This window comes from Bidens hawaiensis, unplaced genomic scaffold (assembly GCF_021521415.1).
Source record: "Bidens hawaiensis isolate Kalapana, Puna unplaced genomic scaffold, B.hawaiensis_p1.1 tig00000536_1, whole genome shotgun sequence".
In the NCBI taxonomy this organism is placed as follows: domain Eukaryota; kingdom Viridiplantae; phylum Streptophyta; class Magnoliopsida; order Asterales; family Asteraceae; genus Bidens; species Bidens hawaiensis.
This window is the reverse complement of record NW_027491034.1, coordinates 2,929,466-2,953,477: the sequence shown is the minus strand read 5'-3', so window position 1 is coordinate 2,953,477 and position 24,012 is coordinate 2,929,466. Positions and strand designations below refer to the sequence as shown.

The 24,012-nt window shown below is 38.4% G+C and overlaps 2 protein-coding genes across 2 annotated transcripts; both read right to left on the bottom strand.

Moving 5' to 3' along the window:
- Positions 1-3,897: 3,897 nt before the first annotated feature.
- LOC143635269 (uncharacterized) lies at positions 3,898-6,905 on the bottom strand. The gene is made up of 4 exons (XM_077103145.1): positions 6,689-6,905; positions 5,862-5,971; positions 4,606-4,971; positions 3,898-4,011 (listed from the first exon to the last, which is right to left on the bottom strand). The coding sequence occupies exons 1-4, from the start codon at positions 6,903-6,905 to the stop codon at positions 3,898-3,900; spliced, it is 807 nt and encodes a 268-aa protein (XP_076959260.1).
- Positions 6,906-12,704: 5,799 nt separating this feature from the next.
- Positions 12,705-14,785, bottom strand: LOC143635258 (transmembrane emp24 domain-containing protein p24delta4-like). Its single transcript, XM_077103139.1, has 4 exons — positions 14,585-14,785; positions 13,320-13,529; positions 13,064-13,140; positions 12,705-12,967 (listed from the first exon to the last, which is right to left on the bottom strand). The coding sequence occupies exons 1-4, from the start codon at positions 14,783-14,785 to the stop codon at positions 12,793-12,795; spliced, it is 663 nt and encodes a 220-aa protein (XP_076959254.1). The 3' UTR covers positions 12,705-12,792.
- Positions 14,786-24,012: the final 9,227 nt, after the last annotated feature.

Sequence of the window (24,012 nt, the reverse complement as noted above, 5' to 3'; positions counted from 1 at the left end):
TTGGTCTTGGTTCGGTTCTTGACTCGGTATAAGACCGAGGATGGTTACCACATACCCAATACCATAGAACTTATTATAATAAACTTAGAAATGATAATATTCAAGTCTTACATACAACATGTAAATAATAAAGTATTTAAACAAGAGTTCGGTTTTGGTTCGGTCCTTGACTCGGAATGAAACCGAGGATGGTTGCCACATACCCAATACCATAGAACTCATTACATGATTTGGAAACTAAAGTAATTAGAAACTAAACAACAATAGTAAGCTTACATATATTAAAGCATAAATTAAAGTGTTTAACAAGAACTATAATAGTCCTGCATGAAGCCTTACCTAGCAATACACCTAAACCGACCATGGCCGGAGAAGGGAAAGCCAAGGAAACAATATGTTTTAAACAAGCTATAATAACAAGCTTTAATTAACAAGAGTTAGTTAGAAACAAAGATTAGAAGTAGTCTGACATTGAGAAGTCAAACTATCAAGAGTTTGAAGAAAAATACTTAGATCTAGATTGGGGAGAGTTTGAGGTGAATAAGCAAACCAAAATGTGCATTGGTCTTGTTTTTACAGGGAAAGAGTGAAGGGTTGGCCATAATGTTGTTTTCAAGAGTTACATGTATTAGGACAGGTTAAAATGGTCAAACTAGGTGAATGGTGGTGGAGAAAGTAAGGGTTATCCATTAGTTTAAAACACTCCTTTAGCTTTGGTTGTTTGGCGATTTGGGTGTATGAAGTTCGTTTTAAGTCGTTTTTAATAATAAAAGGGTGTTTTAAGGCACTGTAAATGGTGTTTTCTTGATCCGACAATTTTGAAACATAAATGAACATAAAACCCAATATTTTATTAATAACGAATAATCCGAAAGACTAAAACTAGTCGGGTTTTCCATACAAATACAATTTAAACCGAAAATGACGCATGTCACACTTGGGGGTATTTAAACACCTTTAAACCTCCCTAAAACCTTCATTCCATCACCAGCCTCCATACACACACACACACACACACACACACACACACACACACACACACTTCTCCTTCCATTTCTGGATTCAAATCCGAGATATAGGAGAGTGGGCTTCGAGTCTTGCATCGTCGAGCAACAAGAATCATAGTCAGATTCGAGTGTCGAACCAGATCCGAAGCAAGAAACACATTCAAATCTGCATCTAAGCTCGAACTTGAAACTAAAAGAGGTAAGTTGTAACTTAAAGGGTGTGTCTTTTATATCGTTTTGGCAAAACACTTTGGTAGGATGAGAAATCAGAGTGTAAGATGTAAGAAAAACATAAACTTTGTAGTAAACAAGTTGTTTGGAATGAGTCGGGACGAACTAGTGACATTCAGACCGTGTTAAAGTAAGGAAATGAAGTTGTTATGACCCAGAACCCGTTATATTGATAAGACAGTCATATAGGAGTGAAATAGAACGTTTATAGCTGAAAGGCATGGAAAAGCATATTCGAATCGAGTTCTTGAGAACACTCGATTCGTTTGGAATATAAATCGAATTGTAAATATGAAACGAATCGAATCGAAAAACGAAACAAATCGAATCAAATGAAAACTCGATTCGATTTAATGAAACCTCGATTCGATTAGAATGAAACTCGATCGACTAGTTTAGTGAAAGCTTGATTCGTGTGTGTGCACATAGCCCCTTGGACCCTGTTAGGGGCCGCCGCCCCTAGAACCCCGCTACTAGGGGCGCTTCCCCCGGTCCCCTGTTCTTTAGGGGTTTCACTAACCTAGAAGTGTGATCTAGTTAGAAGTAGTTAATTGATACTATAATTGTTACACAGTTAGCCATGCGCAACTAAGGAGATGTATTACAGTTAACTCAGAAAGAAACATGACTCATGTGATTTCTAGCCCCATATATTCAATGTGATTAGTTAATACACTTACCTTTAAGTGGTAAGTGTATGATATGTGAATGTTTTATAAATGACAGAAAATGTTAAGAGTATGCATGAAAGTACACGCATATGCACACACAAACACATAAATAAATGTATGTATGGTTGTATGGTTATGAGGGTGGCAAACTGATGTAGTGCATTTGAGGGTGGCGTGTGCTGAGAAAATCCCAAATCAGCGAAGTAATTAAACATTTAATGATGATGATAAAAGGGTTGATTGTTTGTTTGTACTAGGCATGCAGATGCTCAAAAAGAACCATAACATATCATTACATTTAACTAGATGGTTAGTTGGATCTCCTTGATAATACTACTGCATACATGGACTGATGGACACATTGTCTTTGTCACCAGGCCCGCCACCTTTTGGCTTTGACCTGCAACTATTCTGCTTTCTTTGTGCGTGTCGTTATATATAATATATATATTTAGTAGAAGTTGATTGTATATGCATAGCTTGATGCTAATAGCAAAACTGTAAGCCACCATATCCACATGCTATTACACGATATGGAGTATGATTAGGATGAACAACACTGGACAGAGTATACGCCACAAATCACCACTTCCTGAAGCTGCTACAAAACCATGATTGATATCAATGTTAGGATCCATATGTATCATTATAAGTTTCATATCATGATCCAGTATCGTCAAAGAAAATGATTTACAAGGTTTTGTGCATTAAAAATATAATATAATTTTGACAACTTTCAGGCCATTTCCTTTCATTTGGTTAGGTATATATATGATATTCTCAAACTTTGTAGTGGGCATATATGAAATTAATTGGGGTAATTATTTTGGCTGGGTATATATGATGTTTTCAAACTTTGTAGTGGCACATATGAAATTAATCCTAACCTTTTTATTACCCGTTTTAGCACATTAGTTACTTTAAGCCCATTTACGAGTGAATGAGTCATTTAATCACCAATACTTATATTATTCAATAGTATTCTGGCCAAATAAATAACAATTCCACAACTACAAGATATCCAGATCACTAACCACATCTAGATATATGGTGAGGATAATTACTGAAACACTTCATTGTGAGAACAAAAGAACAAATATAAAAATTAGTCCCTTATTTTTTTAGGGACATCTGCATATCTCCCCCTCTAAACCATTCTTAAATGCATATAACCCGGCCAAAATTTTTAATGGCATAGGTATATATGCATTTAGTGAAGTTTGGAGGGAAACATATGCTATTGCCCCTTTTTTTTTTTATCGATGGTTCATTTTCTAAAATGGTGTGCTTACATACACCTGCATAGATTATCCACATAAAAAACCCTCAAAACTAATTTTTTTTTTTTCAAATATTTTTAGATAGCCTATGCATGTGTAGGTTATTTATATAAACGAAAAATCATACTAACCAATCCATATTTTTTAATTTCAAAGTGAGAAACATTAAGGTTACATTTATATCATTTCTTTTTTTCTTTTTAATACTTTTTAAAATTGGAAAAATGAAACTATATTATGCTTGTTCTCAAAATAATTTGTATCCTTCATAGATTCCTTCCCTGGGATAGAAAGAGTGACTTACAAGAGGATGGTAAAACAGAGTGAGGTGAAGATGCCAAACCATTCTGATGCATGTTTTCTTGGCGAGGACTAGATCCATAAGACACATCAGGTAAAGGAGAAATACTTGGGGGCCAACGAGGTGGAAAAGCATGATAACTTGGACGGCTCCCGTCAGGCAATGGAGAACTAGAAGGAGATAAAGACCGGTAACGCCTCCCGTCAGGAGATGGAGAGATAGTGGGCCCCATTTGATCAGGTGACGGGGCAGGAGAAGGCGTAGGTGTAGGTGCAGGCGCATCCAGAGTATGATAGAGATAAGATGATAAACTGATTTCTTTAACTTTACCAAACATAGTATGATCCAGTCCAAGATTCATTGCAGGTGAAGATCCCGTTATTTCCCGAGCTAATTCCTTCAGTCTTTCAGGCTCCAGACTCCCCAGGGTGGAAGCAATCGATGCCTGGACTGTAACTGGCGGATGATTTGTTGATCCATCTTTGTTTGTCACTTGCAGGTATACGCTCTGTGCACAAGAACTGTGTTATTCATGAATATTTCCAAAATATAATTTAAGGGTGTGCATGAAACCAAACTAATCGACCCACAACCAACATATCCGAACGCAACCCAAAACCAACGGTCTGGTTTATGTTTTACCAAAAACCAAATTTCCAGTTCGGTTTCGATTTTGCATGTACTGAAAACCGAAATAAACAAACCAGAACTGAACCCGTAAAAACACAAAAAAAGCGACATTTATTATTGGATTATAATTTTTATTTTTGATTGTTCAGTAATTTATAAACAAATAATTAATGGTGCCCAAAAATTTAGGCACAGATGTCAATAACCATTAATAACAAAAGTTTTAGGCCCAAATTCAATATATTGGTCCTTGATTTTGGCCAAAATACTTCAAGCCCAAATGGCAAAAACTGAAACCAAACGCATTGTAAAAACAAAAACTGAACAGGTTTTCAGAAACCAAATTTTCAGTTTCTGGTTCACTATGAGCCCAAAATCGATCCGTGCACACCCATAACATATATTAATGTTCTATCTATCAAAAAGACAAATGAAACATATCTTCATGAGTATAAATATAACAAACACTCAAGCAAAACACGTACCTCATAAGGCATTAGCCGCAACCCTGATTTTAGTTGTTTTTCTAACTGAAGATAATTTTCCTCAATCTCATATAGAGAATTATGAAGAGTAAAGTTAAATAGAACTTGCGGTGGCATCCAAGAAGATAGCTTAGGAATAATTGTGATTCCACCCAGAAACATGAGGATTTGAAAAGAAGATGGTGCTCCAAATATTGATTTTGTTAGTCTCAAATTAGAACTTTGAGTAAAAAGGTCAACTAATGAAAATCTTAAAATGCTTAAAGACACGGAGTTTATTGGAGAATTCATAGGTTTAGAAAGAACACCAAACACCACTTTGGTTGAGTTAAATGCACCCGATTCGTGCATAGATAAGATAGCAACCTGGCAAATATAACAAAGATTTAGGATAATTTTTCAAGTCAAAACCTTTGCAACCAATTTAGTTTAAATGGGCCCATTCGGGTTATGGTTTATAACTAACGTGTAGGGATGTAAACAAGCCGAGCCGAGCGAGCTCGAGTTTGGCTCGTTTCAAGCTCTCTTTCTAGAGCACAAGCTTGGTTCGTTTTGAACTCTATTTCTAAAGCTCGAGCTCAGTTCATGAGTAGTTTTTCAAGCTCGGGTTATTATTTATTAATGAACTTATATACATTTATAATTAGTTATTATATAAACTTTAAATATAATTTTTGTATGTAACATAATATATATTAGATTTCGTTATTTCAATCGGAATTTATACTACTACTACTAATAATAAAAATAATAATTATTATTATGATTGTTATTATTATAAAAACATAAACTTAATATATTAAGTATAAATTATAATAAAAATAGGCTCATTTAGGCTCGCAAGCCAGCTGGAGCTCGATAAAGGCACATACATTAAAAGAAGATCATTATTAGTGCTCGAGCTCATTTAAGATTGATCGATTCATGCTTTTAGCAAGCAGATCTCGAGTAGGTCACGGACGCTTGGCTTATTTACACCCCTACGGCCCTGCTAACGAGTAAATTAAAAAGAAAACTATCAGAGAAACATGACTTATGGGTCAAACTCAAAAGTCACCAAAACTGTATTTTTTGCGCATAAAAAAACCTAAATTATTTTATTCAAAAAATTAGATATTATTAAAATATAAAAATGCAATTATATTTGACAAAGTAATTATTAATAACAGTACCAGCACATTAAGACAAAGCGTGTTTTGGGTGAAGCCTATTAATGAAGTAAAATAAGAAAGCTAAATGTTATTGTTGTAAGAAACCTGTGTACCAGGGACGCCTATTTCATCATTGATATCATACTCTAGTCTTGCAATTTGAGGAATAAGAAAGGAAACGGGCTTTTCCAGTTGGAAGTATGCCTGCACTGTAGCTGAAATAATGGCATAATACTATAATAAGCATACATAATATGACTATTGAATAGTAAACTGTAATTGCAGACTGGTTAAGTTTATGCTGAAATTGATCAACCCTAGTTCAAGTATTCAAGTATTAGAATACATAAACCAGCGTTTCAAAGTTGAAACCACGAAGAAAAACACTCACTCGCTAACTAGTAGCAAACCCCTAATTACAATAAGCCAAGATTAAAGCAGAAATAATTAAGAATGAAAAGCGTAGGTTGATGTTAGAGATTCATCAACCAAAATCAGGCATTCCAATTCAACTGTAAAGCTAGGCACAATCTAAAATTAGGTCAAGCAGTCTGTTGTAGCCTTTTTTAGTAGGCAAACACTCCAAAGAACAAAGAGAGGACAAGAGACTTTTTGGGGCAATTTTCTCATAATCCATTCAATGCAAAAACAGAATTTAAGCATGCAAGAGAAACTAGGGCATACCCATGTTTTCCTTATTTCATGCAACTAACTCCTACATGCACCAATAACTAACATGTGATAATGGAAATAGTGGACGACATGCAGTAACTAACTGAACTTGGAGACAAAGTAATTAATTTAAATAACGAATGGGCTTCTTAATGTATCTTCTGTTGGACCAGGAGCATGAATCATTGGGCCGTCCGTATCATACTCAATTATCAGAATGTCAAAAATTAAACCCTAGAATGAATGAATACAATACATACCGGCGTGGTTGATCGAATCAGTGGCATCAAAGCCTGAGTGTCGGTGGTGAAAACGGAAGAGGGAGAAGATGGCGGAGAGTGAGACGGCAACGGTGAGAAGCAAAACGACAACGCACTTGAAACTGAAGAGTCGGGTGGAGCACTGAAGGAAGTACGACGGCTGATGGTGGTTGTGGTTGTGGTTGTTAATTGGCAATTGGGGTTCGGATTTCCCCATTTGCACTTGCAGAGCATCTGATCTGACTGTAAATAAATAAATAAATACCACTCAAACCAAATATTGAATGTTAATGATGCTCAACAGAAGAAGGAAGCATCTGTTTTCTACCACTACCATTTTATTTTGTCCTTTTCCACATTTCAAAATCTCTCTTTTCGTTTATTACTTTTATTATTAATTTTTTTTTAACGACCAACTAACTAACATACTCCGTACGCGTCTCCCATTGGCTAAAGGTAGCCCGATCCGACCATTAATCCGGACAAACGGAGCCCCTAGCGTTCACCTATTGAGGGATTCATCGGATAAAACCCGACCCCCACGCCCGCCAAATGGCACGACAGCGAGGAGCCGGTAAAACCGGGTGAGATCAGGACTCGAACCCTGGCAATCCAGGGTCATCCCTCATATCTCCTATATAAATTGGTGACAGTGAGGTTTGAACCCCTACCTCTCACTAGTAAAGTGAGTGCTCTACCATTGAGCCACAACCAATTTATACTTTTATTATTTAAATACTAATAAATATTAGTTAATTAAGGTTCTAACATAATGAAATATTTTAGGGTCCTACTAGAGACATCACCCAAAATTAAAAGGAAATATTTCCATAATAGCCCATTTAAATAATGTGTTTTCAAAATTATCCTCAATAATTCAAGTTTTCAACTTTGTCACTTTGTTATCTCGTCGCGGACCAAAAAGGATAACGACACGTGTCCGGAATAGGTCGTCGACGATGCGTTAGTGGATCACGCATCGCTGCTACCCTACGTTAGCAACATAACGCATTGCTGCTACCCTACGTTACGTTAGCATCATAACGCATCGATGCTACCCTACGTTACGTATAACATAGGTTTGACGATGCGTTATGTTGCTAACGTAGGGTAGCGGCGATGTGTTATGTTACTGCTACCTTGTTATGACAACACAAGGGTTCCACGATGCGTTATGTTGCTAACGTAGGGTAGCGGCGATGTGTTATGTTACTGCTACCTTGTTATGACAACACAAGGGTTCCACGATGCGTTATGTTGCTAACGTAGGGTAGCGGCGATGCGTTATGTTGCTGCTACCTTGTTATGACAACACAAGGGTTCCACGATGCGTTAGTGATAACGCATCGCCGCTACCCTACGCTAGCAACATAACGCATCGCCGCTACCCGACGTTAGCAACATAACGCATCGCCGCTACCCGACGTTAGCAACATAACGCATCGCCGCTACCCGACGTTAGCAACATAACGCATCGCCGCTACCCCACGTTAGCAACCTAACGCATCGCCGCTACCCCACGTTAGCAACATAACGCTTCGCCGCTACCCCACGTTAGCAACATAACGCATCGCCGCTACCCGACGTTAGCAACATAACGCATCGCCGCTACCCGACGTTAGCAACATAACGCATCGCCGCTACCCCACGTTAGCAACATAACGCATCGCCGCTACCCGACGTTAGCAACATAACGCATCGCCGCTACCCGACGTTAGCAACATAACGCATCGCCGCTACCCCACGTTAGCAACATAACGCATCGCCGCTACCCGACGTTAGCAACATAACGCATCGCCGCTACCCCACGTTAGCAACATAACGCATCGCCGCTACCCCACGTTAGCAACATAACGCATCGCCGCTACCCGACGTTAGCAACATAACGCATCGCCGCTACCCCACGTTAGCAACATAACGCATCGCCGCTACCCCACGTTAGCAACATAACGCATCGCCGCTACCCGACGTTAGCAACATAACGCATCGCCGCTACCCCACGTTAGCAACATAACGCATCGCCGCTACCCCACGTTAGCAACATAACGCATCCCGCTACCCCACGTTAGCAACATAACGCATCCCGCTACCCTACGTTAGCAACATAACGCATCGTCAACACGGATTCCGGCCACGTGTCGTTAACCTACTTGTTTCAGTAATGCATCGTCGGTGTTCGTTATCATGTCGTCGGCGATAAACTTGGAAACACATTCTATGAATGGGTCATTTTGGGAATTACACCACCAATATACCACACATCGGGAAATTCGCCACACATTGGTGGGGTCTTTTAGAAAAGTGTGTTTTTTTGTGTTTTTTCATTATTTTATTGTTTTTTTTGTCTTTTCTTTTCTTTTATTTCTTTTCTTTTGTTTGTTTATGATTTTGTATTAGTAATCTTTAGAAAAAATACTTTTAAATATTTTTCATTTTAAACCAAGTTTCGGGTAAAAACCGAGTAAACGTCAAACTTCTTGTTTTAACGAGCTAGTCACTATTCAAATCAACAAAAATATTTCCTAACATTTTTAATTTGTGTTTCATTTTATATTATTTAAATTTTAAGTTTGTGATGTGTTGGAACCAAACTTGGTTTAATACCAAGATCGAGTGGATTTACATCCGCTTAAACCCGAGTTTGGGACTTTCATTAATAAAAATTCTCAAACTTGTTTAAGCTACTGGCTTTATTGAAGTAATTCATATATTTAAATAGTATTGTTTGATGAGTTTAAATAATACGAAAATATAAAATGAATTAAACAAAATTAAATACTCATAAATACAAGTTTTTATTAAAAAGAAAGTTCCGAATTACATTCTCGAGTCGGGTAAACATAAACGAATACAAATACAAAAAATCCGAGATGTCACGACGGTAGAACGACGACGAAGATGATGCTGGGGATAAGCCCACCACACGCAGATGAGATGACGACACGAGTGGTGCTGCAGTTTAGATTTGTTTTGTGTTTTGTTTCTTTTTTTCGAACTCGTTGTTATGTATTTAATATTATTATATAAATTTTGTTTTGTTTATATTGTTTCGTTTCAATTTTAAAATTGTTGTTTCGTTGTAATTTTAAAACCGATAGATTGAAAACAAAAAATTATTGAAAATAAAAATTGGTTACACCCCACTAAGGAAGGGCTACAAACTAGGCGAATTGCGACACATGTCACAATTAGTATACATTTTTAATAACACTATATAAAATTATATAAATAGTTAATATTAAAAAACTTATCAACGTCGGAATCCTCTGAAATGACGATCCAAGCCCTTGCGAGGGCTACTTCCTCCTCTTCGGTCCATTGCTTGTATGGATCATGTTGAGCCATCGGCTCCCCCGATTGGGTAGACCCGAACGCCGACATGAGGTTTTGGGGCATGAGGTAGTTGGCATACATGTTTAGCTTTGGGTTGGGAAAAGGAAACTGATAGTTTTGGTTCGGTTGGTTTTGGGTGTTCGGTTTGCATTGCATGTTTACGTTCGGTTGATTTTGCGAACCATGGAATTGACCGAAATGAGGGAATGAGTGGTTCAGGTGGTTTCTATGATTCATTTTTGTTGTATTTATGAAGAATTTGGTTATGTGTGGTGTATGAAATGGATATGAGTTTGGAGAAGAAGAGGTATAGTATATGCATATATGTATATATTGTTTTAATTAATTTTGTTTTTTTTATAAATGACCGTTTGGGGCCCAACGGTCAAATTTTAATATAATAATAATATTTAACGTCGACAAAAACCCTGCCCCCTATTGCCCCTAAAATCGCCAGGGGGTGTTTGCGCTCCCTATCGCTTCTTTTCGCCCTACTTCGCCGCCCACTACATACGGCCTAACACAAAAACAAAACTAACAAAATCAAGAAATAAAATACAAAAAAGAGAAAAAAAACAATAAAATAATAAAAGAAAGACAAAAAAAAACACATTTTTTCAAACGAGAAGTTCGACTTTTACTCGGTTTTCACCTGAAACTTGGTTTAGAATGAAAAAAATTTAAAAAAATAATTTTTTTTGAAGATTAATAATATAAAAAGAAAAGAAATAAAAGAAAAGAAAAGACAACAAAAAGACAAAAAACAATAAAATAATGAAAAAAGACAACAAAAAGACAAAAAAAAACACATGTTCTAAAAAATCACACCAATGTGTGGCAGATCGCCCGATGTGTGACAAATTGGATGAGTATTTTGGAAACACGATGTATGTAAAAAAACCCATATTTTAAGACTTGATGTAGGATGGGTGACTATTGCTTGTATAGTTGTCTAATGTATTTTTCAAAACCAAATTAAGAATAATAATAATAAAACTAGTCACTTGTGTTTGAACGCTTTTTTCAATTGATGTCATTTAATAAAAAAATTGGCAGAACACATACTTCATATTTAAAATCTTTTCATGTTATGTCATTTGGTCCAAACTCAAGTAACTTTTCTCAATAAATCTGGATATATGCAAGGCATATGATGATAGTTTTGTAATTTCACATATTTATTTAATGTGACATCGGTACTCTAAGTTGTGATTGAAAACTTCAACTATGGGAAATTTCATAAGATTATATTCTTGTATGACATGATACACTTGGTGGCATTAGCATCCAACGCACACAGACTCGGTGATGGGCGCAATGTGACGCACTTTGCACTGGCGATGAGTCACCACCTTACCTGTCATCTCAGGTGAGAGCCTGCTGAAGACACAACTCAAAACACATAGATAACCAGATCACACCCACGCGTCATGGATAGTTCAAGTTCAGTTCGTTCGTTTCGCTTGCACGCTCTAGTTTCAGGTATAGTTCCAGTGCTATGTTAGTCCCGACAGTACATACTGCTTCGGCTGTTGTATCCTGCTTCGGCTGTTGTATCCTGGGAGATATTCGGGTTCACCTGAGTAGCCTGAAATATGTTTTATGGACCTCTGTTAATAAAAATCCCTAGCCAACACTCGCTTTATTTTTCTTTTGTTTATTTGTATATTCATGTAATTTGCTTTCATGTAAATTTTTTCATTTCCTTTGCTTTGTATTGTAATATAATTCAATGGAAATTTAATATCAATTGTTGTACTTTAACTTAATATATATCATAACTAGTTAAACTTTTTATGGTCAATTTTACTTACATAAATTTGTTTAAATAGACAAACGGATAGAAAAACATCGATTACTCATTCACTTATGGAAACGTCTTATGGTAAGTTTGTTAAGATACATCTAAAACCGACTTTAACGAGAGGGGGCCACACGCGTCATTGATCACCTACGTGCCTGTCTTCTCTCTCCTCTCTCACAGCAATCTCTCTCTCTCTCTCTCTCACACACACACACATGCAATCTTTTGTAGATAACGATTGTCCTCATGAATTGTTCCTCCTCCTCCCCTAACAACACATGCTCTCCTCCAAATCAAATTAGCGCAGCCAAGTCTTTCATTGAAAAAGGTAGGGGTGCGCAAGAAACCAAAAACACCGATCCAAAACCGAAAAAATTGAAAAATCCAGACCGAAAAAACCGAACAGAAACAAAAACCGACGGGTTGGTTTTATTTTTTTGTAAAACCGAGCTAGTGGTTCGATTCTGGTTTTGCATGTGATAAAAACCGAAAAACCAAACCGAACCGAATTCCTAAGTGTTTTTTTTCTATATTTTATATTAAGTAATCTATAAGAATCTAACAAATATGTAACTCAAATATTTTTGGTCAAAACATATAATAGTCTATTATTTTACAATGAACAAAATTATTTATACATAAATTCATTATTTTTTGCCAAATTTTTTTCCGGCCTAAATTTTCAAGCTCAAATGGCAAAAACCGAAACCGAACCGAAACCAAAACGGAAAACGAAAATTGAAAGCGAAAAGCTGAAACTGAACGGTTTCAAAAACTCAAGAAACCGAAGCTTTGGTGTTAGCCAAAACTATATCGAAATGGTACCATGCACACCCCTAGAAAATGGTGTAAGTTATGTCTCAAAAAATTTAGAACGGTTCTATAATATGGTACTAAAATCTTGAATCCACAATAATCAACAAACAAAAAGTCAAAAGAACAACAATTTGATGATTTAAGTCCCATTTCACGACATAACCACTAGGGAGTTGAAAATGTAGATCAGTTTATTGTTTTGGAAGAAACGAGTCAAGTACCATAGTTGTGCACCGGAAGCCAAAATGCAGATACCCGACGATGAGATACTGCACCATGCCACCCGAGAATTCGTAGTCTCACTCACTTCCCTCATGTTTGCCTCTCTGCATAACCAACCATAACAACAACACAACTTAATTATGATTTTATTATTATTAAGAAACTCGTATACAGCGATTACATATTGTAGTAATATTCACCTGCTCTTGCGGTATACCAGATTATCACGAATGGCCTCTACATGCCCTTCAAGCTTTCTCAACTCCAGTTCAACGCCCTGCGAATCAAAATTGCCACACATGATTCTTAATTATCAATACCATCGGATAATCAAAAATAATAAGTAACTAACAATATACATATGTAGAATAAACCCAAGATCATCATTCCATTCTAATAAAATAAATTTTTAAAACTTTAATTAACTGTAATAAAAAATGAACGTACAGTACTCACCTCAATTTTTTCTTTTTTAGCAACTGAATCCCAATCCTTTGCAGCAGCTCCTATCTTCCAGTCAATATTAACAGCTAATTTTCCACCTGTATCAGGGTTATCAGGCAAGAAACATGTAAGATACAACCCAGACTCGGTTGAGGTGAATGCAAATTCATCTTCTGTTACATTCTCCTTATGGTAAATAAGATTCCCATGAGGTGATTTAACCTGCAAATGTAACGAAATCCATAATTAGACTTCATTTGTTTCTTAAAAATTAATAGGAGGATATATCACATGAATATTGTTTATTATCACTTGTAATTTTCGAAACCTATCTTTCCAAACAACTGAAACTATTAATCAAATTATGTAAACATTTCACAACGGGCCAAGATTTTTCGAGCCCGAGCTTGACCCTTGTATCGAAAGCTCATTCAGGCCGGTCGAGCACTCGAGCCTTAACAAGCCTTGTGTATGTTTAAGTTTTGCCTCTTTTGGATCCTCATGCATTGATTTCACACCGTAAAGCAGAGCTCGAGCCAAGTTTTGGCTCATTTAAGGTAGTACATGTAACACCCTTGGCAAACACAACATTGTCCCACTCTTAGGCTATCCCATATCGGCCGTGGACAAGAGAGATCACTGGTTCATAAGTAATGTCCTGCCTCTTCAATCACCAACGCGTTTTAGGCAACCAAAAACAAATCCGTGAGCTCTTCATGGGCAGAGCGGACAATATTGGTGGTGCGAGGGGCCGGATGTTACAGTACACGAGCTCGAACCGAGCTTAGTGTCACGGGCCAGATATTCAAAGGTCTGATTACTTGTTTGTGCTTGAACGCTTGGGTTTACTGGCTAATCCCGGACTTCACTGGGCACGGCCTCAGTTTGATAAGGTGTTTAAGCATCGGGATGCTTGCACATCCGACGCTGCTATTCACCTGATGAGTCCAAGGCAGGACGTAATCAAGGAACCCTTGTCATCAGCGGGAAGGGATTAGCTCGCCTATGGGCATCGAAAGATTACTCTGTTACATTAGTCTTAATTATTGTTTTATCAAAATATAAAAGAATAATTGAAAATGTATATAACTGAGCTAACAAATAATAAACGAGTGGGGCTCAATCTCAAGAAAATGACTCATGAACCGAGCTCGAGTTCTCATAAGTCAAAGTGAGCATTGGCTTGTTTACATCCCTAAATTTAAATTCATCATCTAGGTGATGGGATCCAAACAACTTCAGATTTTTAAAAACTGAGGAATTAAGGAGATGCTTACCGCGATGGAGACAGTTGGATTACGAAGTACAAGACCTTCGAAGATAACGGCGTTGTACTCGCCAACGGCGACGACATTGTTCTGAAGTTCCTCCATCACGCATTTGTAACCCGATTTTGGTAAATTTAACCATATAGATTCACCATTTTGCACAAGGACTAACATCAACAACAACATCGGCAGCAGTAACGTCCTTGTCATCTTCACTCTATATGTAAACTTGTGATTGTTTTGGCTGCATGGGGATATATGAATATAATGTAATTTTATGAATAAAAATAAATTATTAAAAAAAAAATATAATTTGGTGGTTTTAAAGCCAAATTAATGTGATACTCAGTTGAGAGAAATGCATTAATTATGTTTTAACTTTTTTAACAAATGAAAGGATTATCTGGTTTTTAATTAGAAATTAAATTATTCATCAACAACCGACTAATTGTGTTGTTTTGCTTATTAATAAGTCAACTTAGGGAGGTGGGGCGGTCCCCTTCCCTAAGTTGACCGGTGTAAATACATTAAATGCTAGTTAACTTAGGGAGGTGGGGCGATCTCGGATAAACCCAATATGGTGCCTCGGGTATTCCGAGAACGTTGTGGCCGCCATTAGGGTTGTAAAATCGGGTTATAACACCCGAAGAAAGGAGATGAGAGACAAAGAGGCATTTGAGTGTGAAAAGGAGAGAGGCAAATGGATCTTGGGAGGGTAGGCGGGAGCACCATCGCATGGGGTTGGATGTTTGACGGGTTCTAGCGATTTGCGATGAGCTATTGAATGTGGGTTAGATGTTTGCTGGGTTCTTGCGAGCTGCGTTTCCTCCCTAATGCAGGTTCACTAAGTTAACTTAGGCTCTTAGACTAACATATATAAATGTACGAGTGTTTGTATATGTATATGTTGATCAACTTTATCAACATAAGCATCTATATAACCTTATACTTATTAATTAAAATATTAGAAAGTAGGAACAATTGCATATTCCCCCTACAAACCATCCTTAAATAAATATATACCTGGTTGGAAGTTTTAATTGTATGTTTACCTATTTTTACTAAAATTTTATTTATAAAAAGATTGCCCTAAAGAATAAAAAAAACCCAATACCACACACACGATATAGCTACGAACTCTAACCGGTATCGTTTCTGATACACCGGTAGTTCAACAGTCGATTACGATATATGATCTCTGTTTTGGACAAAAATTTGCTAAGGATAATGTATCCAAATCCGTAATTGTGAGGTATAGTGCTATGGTGATAGTAATAAATATATGAACAAAATGGAGATGAACACCGTGATTTGTTGCGAGGAAAAACCCTTTAACCTTAATCATATTATAGGAAAAAAACCCCAGGTGATGACAACTTGTCTATCACCAATTTATTAATATGAAAAATGAGGATACAAGGTTGGAGATTATGATAAGTGTTTACAATAATTCTAAGTGTGTATGTGTGTGTTGCTGGCTTGCTCCTTGGATGATTATGAACGTGTAGTATATATAGGGTGTGTGCCTTAACTGATCATAACTCAATGGAGTTATAAATAATAAAGACAATTACTAATTTTCCTAAAAATCCGCCATTATCTTGAATATAAACGTAACAGCCACTTTGACCACGTGCTCCATCACTTATACTGCGAAATAGGGGGTAGACCAGGTCTCTTAGCCGTTACATCTGTCAAATATCTTATTATACAAAGGAAACAATCGTTAGTAAATAATGAGTACTGAGGATCCTTGATCCTGACAGGATTTGACTAAGGATAACTGATCCAAGAACATGTGCCAGTACGTATCCACAGAGTAAAATTAATGTTCACTAACAATTGCCCCCAAAATGGCGGTTGTGATAAGATCACAGCTGTCATTTTGCCTTTGAATTCGAGTTTCAGCTTATCCTTCTTCTAACGTGCTTTTCAGTTGATAACTTTGCTTTTTCGGCCAAACTTTCTTTAAATTGTGCTTTGTAGGTGCTCAGAAGTCTGGAAAGTCTACTTCTCAATTTTCTCTTGAAGACATTGATTATCTGATTGTTAAGAAAGAGACTCCAAAGTCCATAGCTATCCATGAACCACGCCCGTAAGGATCCTTTATCCTCCTTATTTGCTATTGTAAATCCAAAATCCTTTTGAACTTATTCTGCTGCATCTCACAGGCCTTGGATTCTGCTAAGAGCTATCATGATAATTGTTAGTAACACCTGCTTAACCCGGGTGGATGGTCCATCTTTTTGAATGGTGAAATCTGGGTTAAGGATCTTTGAAGTCCGGGTGACTTAATAATAATAATTTAAGCTTTTAACTATTTGTGTGATGTTTTATTATTCTGAAATCATATTTGTTATAGTTTAAATCCATAAATTGTTCTAAGAAATAACTTCGGGAAAAGCTTTAAGGATAGGACATCCTTGTAAAAGATAAACTAAGGATCTTGAATCCTTACATAAAAGAGTTTATAAAGATTTTAGACAAGTAAATGTAAATTGATAAGTAGAAGTCACACCATAAGATCTAATTAGATCTATGTTACCATAAGTATTGAATCTTCTGTAATCCTTGTAAAAATAAATTAAGGATCTTGAATCCATAGATGTTGATCCTTCTGTGATCTTTGTAATCGAACTTAGGATACCTGATGCAAACAACTTATGATATTAACTGGGATTAAACCCAACAAAATGGGGACACACCCATAAAATAAACTGGGACAAGCCCGTGAACTGGGGACAAACCCGTGAACTGGGGACAAGCCCAAAACTGGGGACAAGCCCAAAAACTGGGGACAAGCCCAAACTGGGGACTGGCCCAATATACGGATGTTGACTGGGGACTTGCCCAAACCAGGATTTAGCCCAAACGTGAGATAACATGAAAATGTTATAAACTGGTGGTATGGTACGTCTACCATAAATCGTAGGATCCTCCATATAGCCGAAGACAACGAAATTTTCAGCCACTAAGCGTGTACTGGTCCCGCTGCCTCGGACTAGACGTTGGATAGCGTGCGCTACAGGCGATAGTGTAGAAACTCTAATTCATAAGAAAGGTGAAAACCTTTAAACTTTGGAAGATATGACCATCGGGGGTCATACCTTAATCGTGGGCTAGGCCAAAGGAAATAGTAAAGTACCTTAAACGTGAAGGAGAGGTGGCCAACCTCTTTAGACATTTGAACATCTTACTAATATCCTGCATTGTTACTTAAAACTTGGAAATAACAACTGTTTAGAATATGTTATCCTTAAAATATATAAAAAATCTTAAATGAATAAGTGATCAGATAGATATTACCGATTTTAGGATCCTTGATCCTGATCAGAAGAAGTATTTCTTGAGGTGAATGGCATTCCAAGCTCTTGGTAACCTATTGCCTTCCATAGTGAGCAAATGATATGCCCCCTTTCCTGCTTCCAATTCTATCAGGTAAGGACCTTCCCATTTGGGTGCTAGCTTCCCATATGCTGGATTGGTTGTATTTTGGAAGGCTTTCCTCAAGACCAAATCTTCTTCTTGAAATCTTCTGATCCTTATACTTTTGTTATATGGCCCATCTACCCTTTGTTGATAGGCCGACATTCTGATCTCGGCTAGGTCTTTGAGTTCTTCAACAATATCCAAGTCTTCGAGAAGGATTTCTTTATTGGCTTCAGGATCACGGATGCTTGTTCTGGCTGTAGGGACCACCATCTTTGTAGGAATTACGGCTTCCGATCCAAACACCAAAGAGAAGGGTGTTTGGCCTGTTGTGTTCTTGGGGGTTGTCCTGTCAGCCCAAAGAAAATAAGGTAGCTCTTCGGCCCACTTGCCTTTCTTGGATCTTAGCTTCTTCTTCAAATTGTTGATAATTATTTTGTTGCTTGACTCTGCTTGGCCATTAGCTTGAGGATGAACCGGTGTGGAAGTAATCATCTTGATGCCCCAATTGTCATAAAAATTAGTAGTTCTTTTCCCAATAAACTGGGATCCATTATCACAAACAATTTCATATGGGATACCAAATCTAGTTATAATATTTATTTTTATGAAGGATATAACTTCCCTTTCTCGGACTTGTACGAATGCTTCTGCTTCAATCCATTTAGAGAAGTAGTCTGTCATAGCAAGCATAAAGACCTTTCGGCCTAGCGCCTTTGGTAGCTTTCCCACAATATCCATTCCCCATTTCATGAAAGGCCATGATGAGGATATAGGATACATAGGTTCTGCTGGTTGATGTAAGATGTTCCCATGCCTTTGGCAAGCATCACACTTCTTTGAGTATTCCATGGCGTCTCTCTTCATAGTTGGCCAGAAGTATCCTGTTCTTAGAATCCTAGGAAACATAGCTCTACCTCCACTATGATTACCACAATCTCCTTCGTGAAAGTCTTTGAGCACCTCTTGAATTTCAGGATCCTCGATACACCTCAAGTATGGACCTGCAAGAGATTTTCTATACAAAATATCATGTAAAATGTATTGTGATACCTTTAGTTTGAAGGATTTAGGATTCTTCGTGGCTGGAATCTCTCCAGTTTGATGTATTTTTTGATTGGGAGGATCCAGGATCCTTGGTTGTTTGAGGATGATGGATCCCAAAGTACGATCTCTTTATCATTCGTTATTTCCCCAAATTCTTGTTCTCCTATTGCTGGCGAGAGTATATGGATGATTGGGATCTTCGTGTCTTCTGGAATCTTCAAGGATGAGGCTAAATTCGCGAAAGCATCTGCCCCAGCATTCTCTTCCCTTGGTACCTGATCAATACTAAACAATTTGAAGGATTTTGCTAATTCCTTCACAACATCTAGATATTTGACTAGTTTTTCACCTTTAACAGCATATGAGCCATTAAAGTGGTTAGCTATCAATAATGAATCTATATATACTTAAAGATACCTGATCCTCAAGCGTTTAGCTAATTGCAAACCTGCGATCAGAGCTTCATATTCTGCCTCATTATTTGTCGCTTGGAACTCACAGGCTATAGACTGGGGTAATATGCCCCCCTGTGGCGATTTTAGTAGGATACCTAATCCTGTCCCTCTTACGTTGGATGCTCCATCTGTGAAGAGGATCCAAGGATCCTTGGTTTCTTCTAGTTGCTGGACCTCTAAATCAGCTTCCTTTTGCATGTCACTGCTGAAATCAGCCACAAAGTCTGCTAGTGCTTGCGATTTAATGGCTGTTCTGGGCTCATATTGAATATCATATGCACTCAGGTTCACAGCCAACTTGGCCATCCTTCCTGACAATTCTGGTTTTCTAAGCACATTCTTAACAAGATAATTAGTTCTTAAAATAATAGTATGTGTTTCAAAGTAATGTCTCAATTTCGTAGAAGCCATAATAAGTGCAAGAATTAACTTTTCTAAATAAGAATACCTGGCTTCCGCATCTAAAAGACTTTTACTTACATAGGGATGCTGTTCACCTTCATGATCCTTAACGAGGACGACACTTACTGCATTTCCTGAAACAACTAGGTATAGATATAAGGATTCTCCATCCACAGGCTTCATAAAATATGGTGCTGAGGATAAGTAATCCTTTAAGGCTTTTAGGGCGACTTCTTGCTTCACAGGAGTATCTCGTAACACGTAGGTGCGGAATCCCTACGTAATACGATACGAGCGTAAGATGTAGAATACGTTAAATCGAAACACGAACACACGTTACAATACTAAAACGACATGTTGTATTGCAACACTTCAACACGTGATCTCAAATCACAAATACACGTTCTGAAAAACTTAAACAAAACAAGCCGTAAGCTGAGGTTAAATACACCTCGACAACTTCGCCTAACATGTTAGGCGAAGTTGTCCTAACTTCGCTTGTCCACAAGTTCGCCTACATCCCAGGCGAACTTGTGTGACACAATATCTAACACCAAATCAAACAATCTAACTCGATTACAGACACGTACAAAACACTAGATACTGAACTACTGACATCATGCACCAACAGACTCCCCCTTGGCAGTAGCTTCATATCTCTATCTTCATTCACGTGTCTAGTGATCCCAAAATCTCGTGTCACCAGTCTTCAAGCATTAACGCCTTCTCTAACACAAACAGAAACCACTCTCTGATATTTCTTGGCTTCATCTTTCCATGCAGGAATATAGAATATCTTTTTCTCGTTTAGCACCTGCAGGTCAGCTTGAGACAAATTCACCAAGTGCATCGGATCATACACTCTCAGGACTTCTTGTTCATCTTCATCTTCCATAACCGCTTCAGCTGTTTGGCTATCAACATACCACCACTTTAGATTCTTTAAAACATCCTTGGGCATTGTCTTCATTGGCACTTCTTTCAAACACCGAATCGGCTTATACTTCATTACCATCCAAGGTTTGCCATCAGCTCTCATTCCTCTTTCCTTATCTTCAACTAGCTTCCCTTTCTGCGGCTTTAACAACTCAAACTTTTTCTCTTTGATACTCTCTTTCCACACAATCTTCCCCCATATTATCATCACTTCTATAAATCAACCCCAACTTAGCCAAATCCTTCACCTCACACTCAGGCAAGGTATTCAAAGATCTTAACATCCTCATAAAGTACTGAATCCCATCAAAACGTTTAATCACAAATAATCTCAACTGCTCATCATACAACCAGCATATAATACCCTTCTTCGATTCAGCATACCCTTTGATATTGTAACTTTTCTTGAACATGGTCGGAACCGCTGGCTTCTTAGTCTTTACAAACCACTGAGCGTAGCCTTCTTTCCATCTCGGCTGCTCTTCCCATTCAGACTCATCACTTTCCATATCTTGACCCACATTTGCCTTATCAACGTCTGGGATATCGTGTTCAACATTGTCATCAACAATCTCTCCCTCTTCAATCTCCCTATCAATCACAATCTCAGCTCCTATCTTTTCAATCTCCTCAACTGGTAACACATCGTCATCACCCACAACATCATCATCCACCATTTCCTCATCATCCACCACCACAACATCTTCACCCCCTGATCCACCTGCTGTATAAGTTGACTCCCCCTGAGATGTGGAAGTCCCAAGAGTTTGTTCAGTTCTTGGCAACTCACCACCTGCACCTTTCGATGCATTGGGATCATCGTCTCTATCATGACTTTTCTTTGTTCTCAACTCATCGCCCTTGCAGCTCGTCTCCCCCTGAGATGCTAAGAACTGCTTTAAAGCATCAAAAAGTTTACCGTGCTCAACCAGGAGGGACGATTGGATATGATTTTCTGCTACAAGGCGCTGGATAGCCTGAGTCTGGATCAGATTGATTCTAGACTGTTCAGCCACTACCCGTTCAAGTGCAGCTATCCTTTCAGAGTCAGACAAGGTAGCATCAAAATCAAAACGCATATGAGAAACGTCTTGAGCATACGGTGGAGGTATTCCCAGACTAGCAGGAGTGTCAGAAACAGATTGAAAAGTAACCGCGGGTGGTATTGTGACAGATAACCCCGCAGTAGCAACTAATGTCGACTCTACAAATCTTGCAACAACCTCCGATGGAGTAAGAGTAGGAGGTGGCAAAGAAACTATCTCAGGAGCCAAAAACTGAAACGTGGTAGGTGGAATGCCAAATGATGATGATGTAGTTATCACGGGAGTACTTGAGATGATAGTCATACCAGATAAAGCGGGTGGAGAAAAACTTACCACCCTCGAGCTTTCACCAGCTCCCGAACCCTCACCGGTTCTGACCCTTTTCGAACGACGTATCAACCGGTCTAACTCCTCCTCAAAGTCAGATTCACTGTCATCCGAGTCATTCTTTCTTTTTCCATGTATTCTTTCCTGTGTGACCAGAATCTGTCGTGCTTCAGCAATATCATCAGCGGAGGAGTCAGAGTCGGTTCTCTCAGAATCAGCTACAGACGTAGCTACCATCGACACATTTACACCAAAAACCTCTGCTACTGGGACTTGAATCTCTGCAGCAGGATAAACTCTCTCCATATCAAAGTACCCTTGGCCACCAAAAGCAGCTTCAAGGTCTACCTCTTCCTCCGGTGCCACAACAGGATCAACAGGCAATGCTTGCTGTACCACAGGTGGTGGTTGATGAACAACAGCCTGTTGCGGTGCCGGGTCCCGAAATTCATCTCCACTAGGAGCAACATACGCAAGGTTTATCAAGTAACCAATTAATGGAGTATGTCGTGGACGAAGCTCTGGTTTACTGCGAGCACTCGACGACCTGCATTGCGCAAAGATCCTCTTGCTTACACTCTCAACATAACGAATAGGACGGCGTTGAGGTAGCGTAGGAGCTACATGATTCAAGATCATCTGTAAGAATCCTGGGTACATTAAAAATCTTTCACGAGCGACCACGCGTCTCTGACGATAGATTTCATAAAACACCATCTGACTGAAGCTGTAAGGCTTGTTGTAAGTCAGTGCTGTCATTGCTGATTACATCGTTGCACCCATACCGTCAGTACCAGCTTTACGACCCGACATGCACACAATCATCACGTGCATCAGAAAACGCCATTGATCCAATAAAAATCCCTTTCGCCTATGAGTGTCACCCAATAGACCCGAATAGCCCATTCGTAAAAATGCACCATCTCTGAATGGAGCCAGAAAGTCGGTTGGATCATTTGTAGATTCAGCCCCGAACTGCAAGGCAACCCTGATCTGATCTGCTGAGAACTGCACCACCTGATTGTTCACTGTGGCACGCATTACCGGAGGCTCAACTCTACAGTCATATTCTACCGATCGCCAGAAATCTTCAATGTTCGGTAGAGAAATGGGGAGAGTTGTAGTAATAGCATGGAAAACACGTGAGCGAACTAGGAAGGAGATAATCTCGCGAAAATCATCGATACCACTGGCATCCGGATCCAACGTGATGTACATGTTGTGACCCGGAAAGAATTGTCGGTTGTTATCACCACCTTCGTCGCCACCAGCACCACCAGCGCCTGCCACAACAGCCATATCTGTTCAACAAACGGTCTAAGTTAGAATATCGACAAAGCAGATCATACCTTCGCCTGTTACCATGAGCGAAGTTATGATAACTTCAAATATGCAGGCGAAGTTAAACATATGGCGAAGTTGAGTACAACTTCGCCTTGACCTTAACTTCGCCTGATAACAAAATAAAACCCTTAAGTTAACAGGATAAGCAGTAGGCGAAGTTAAGTATAAGGGGAAGTTGAGGATAACTTCGCTTAATCCTAACTTCGCCCCTGAACAACTTAGAATAATTAATTAATATTAAGCAGCAGGCGAAGTTAAACATTAGGCGAAGTTGAGAATAACTTCGCCTAACCCTAACTTCGCCTCAGAACAACCAGACAACTTAATTAATTAAAAATTCAGCAGGCGAAGTTATGCCTAAGGCGAAGTTGAGAACAACTTCGCCTAAAGATAACTTCGCCTGAATATGAAACGGCATAAAAACAGAAGTCTGATCATGGTTTGAATGGTG

What these genes read in the sequence shown, in the direction of transcription:
- LOC143635258 (XM_077103139.1), bottom strand. Translation starts at nt 14,785, where the DNA reads ATGACAAGGACGTTACTGCTGCCGATGTTGTTGTTGATGTTAGTCCTT. An exon ending in ATCCAACTGTCTCCATCGCG is followed by an intron (nt 13,530 to 14,584) that starts GTAAGCATCTCC and finishes TTACATTTGCAG; the next exon opens with GTTAAATCACCTCATGGGAA. An exon ending in CTGGTATACCGCAAGAGCAG is followed by an intron (nt 12,968 to 13,063) that starts GTGAATATTACT and finishes TTGGTTATGCAG; the next exon opens with AGAGGCAAACATGAGGGAAG.
- LOC143635269 (XM_077103145.1), bottom strand. Translation starts at nt 6,905, where the DNA reads ATGGGGAAATCCGAACCCCAATTGCCAATTAACAACCACAACCACAAC. An exon ending in TGATTCGATCAACCACGCCG is followed by an intron (nt 5,972 to 6,688) that starts GTATGTATTGTA and finishes CCATTATTTCAG; the next exon opens with CTACAGTGCAGGCATACTTC. An exon ending in TAGGCGTCCCTGGTACACAG is followed by an intron (nt 4,972 to 5,861) that starts GTTTCTTACAAC and finishes TATATTTGCCAG; the next exon opens with GTTGCTATCTTATCTATGCA.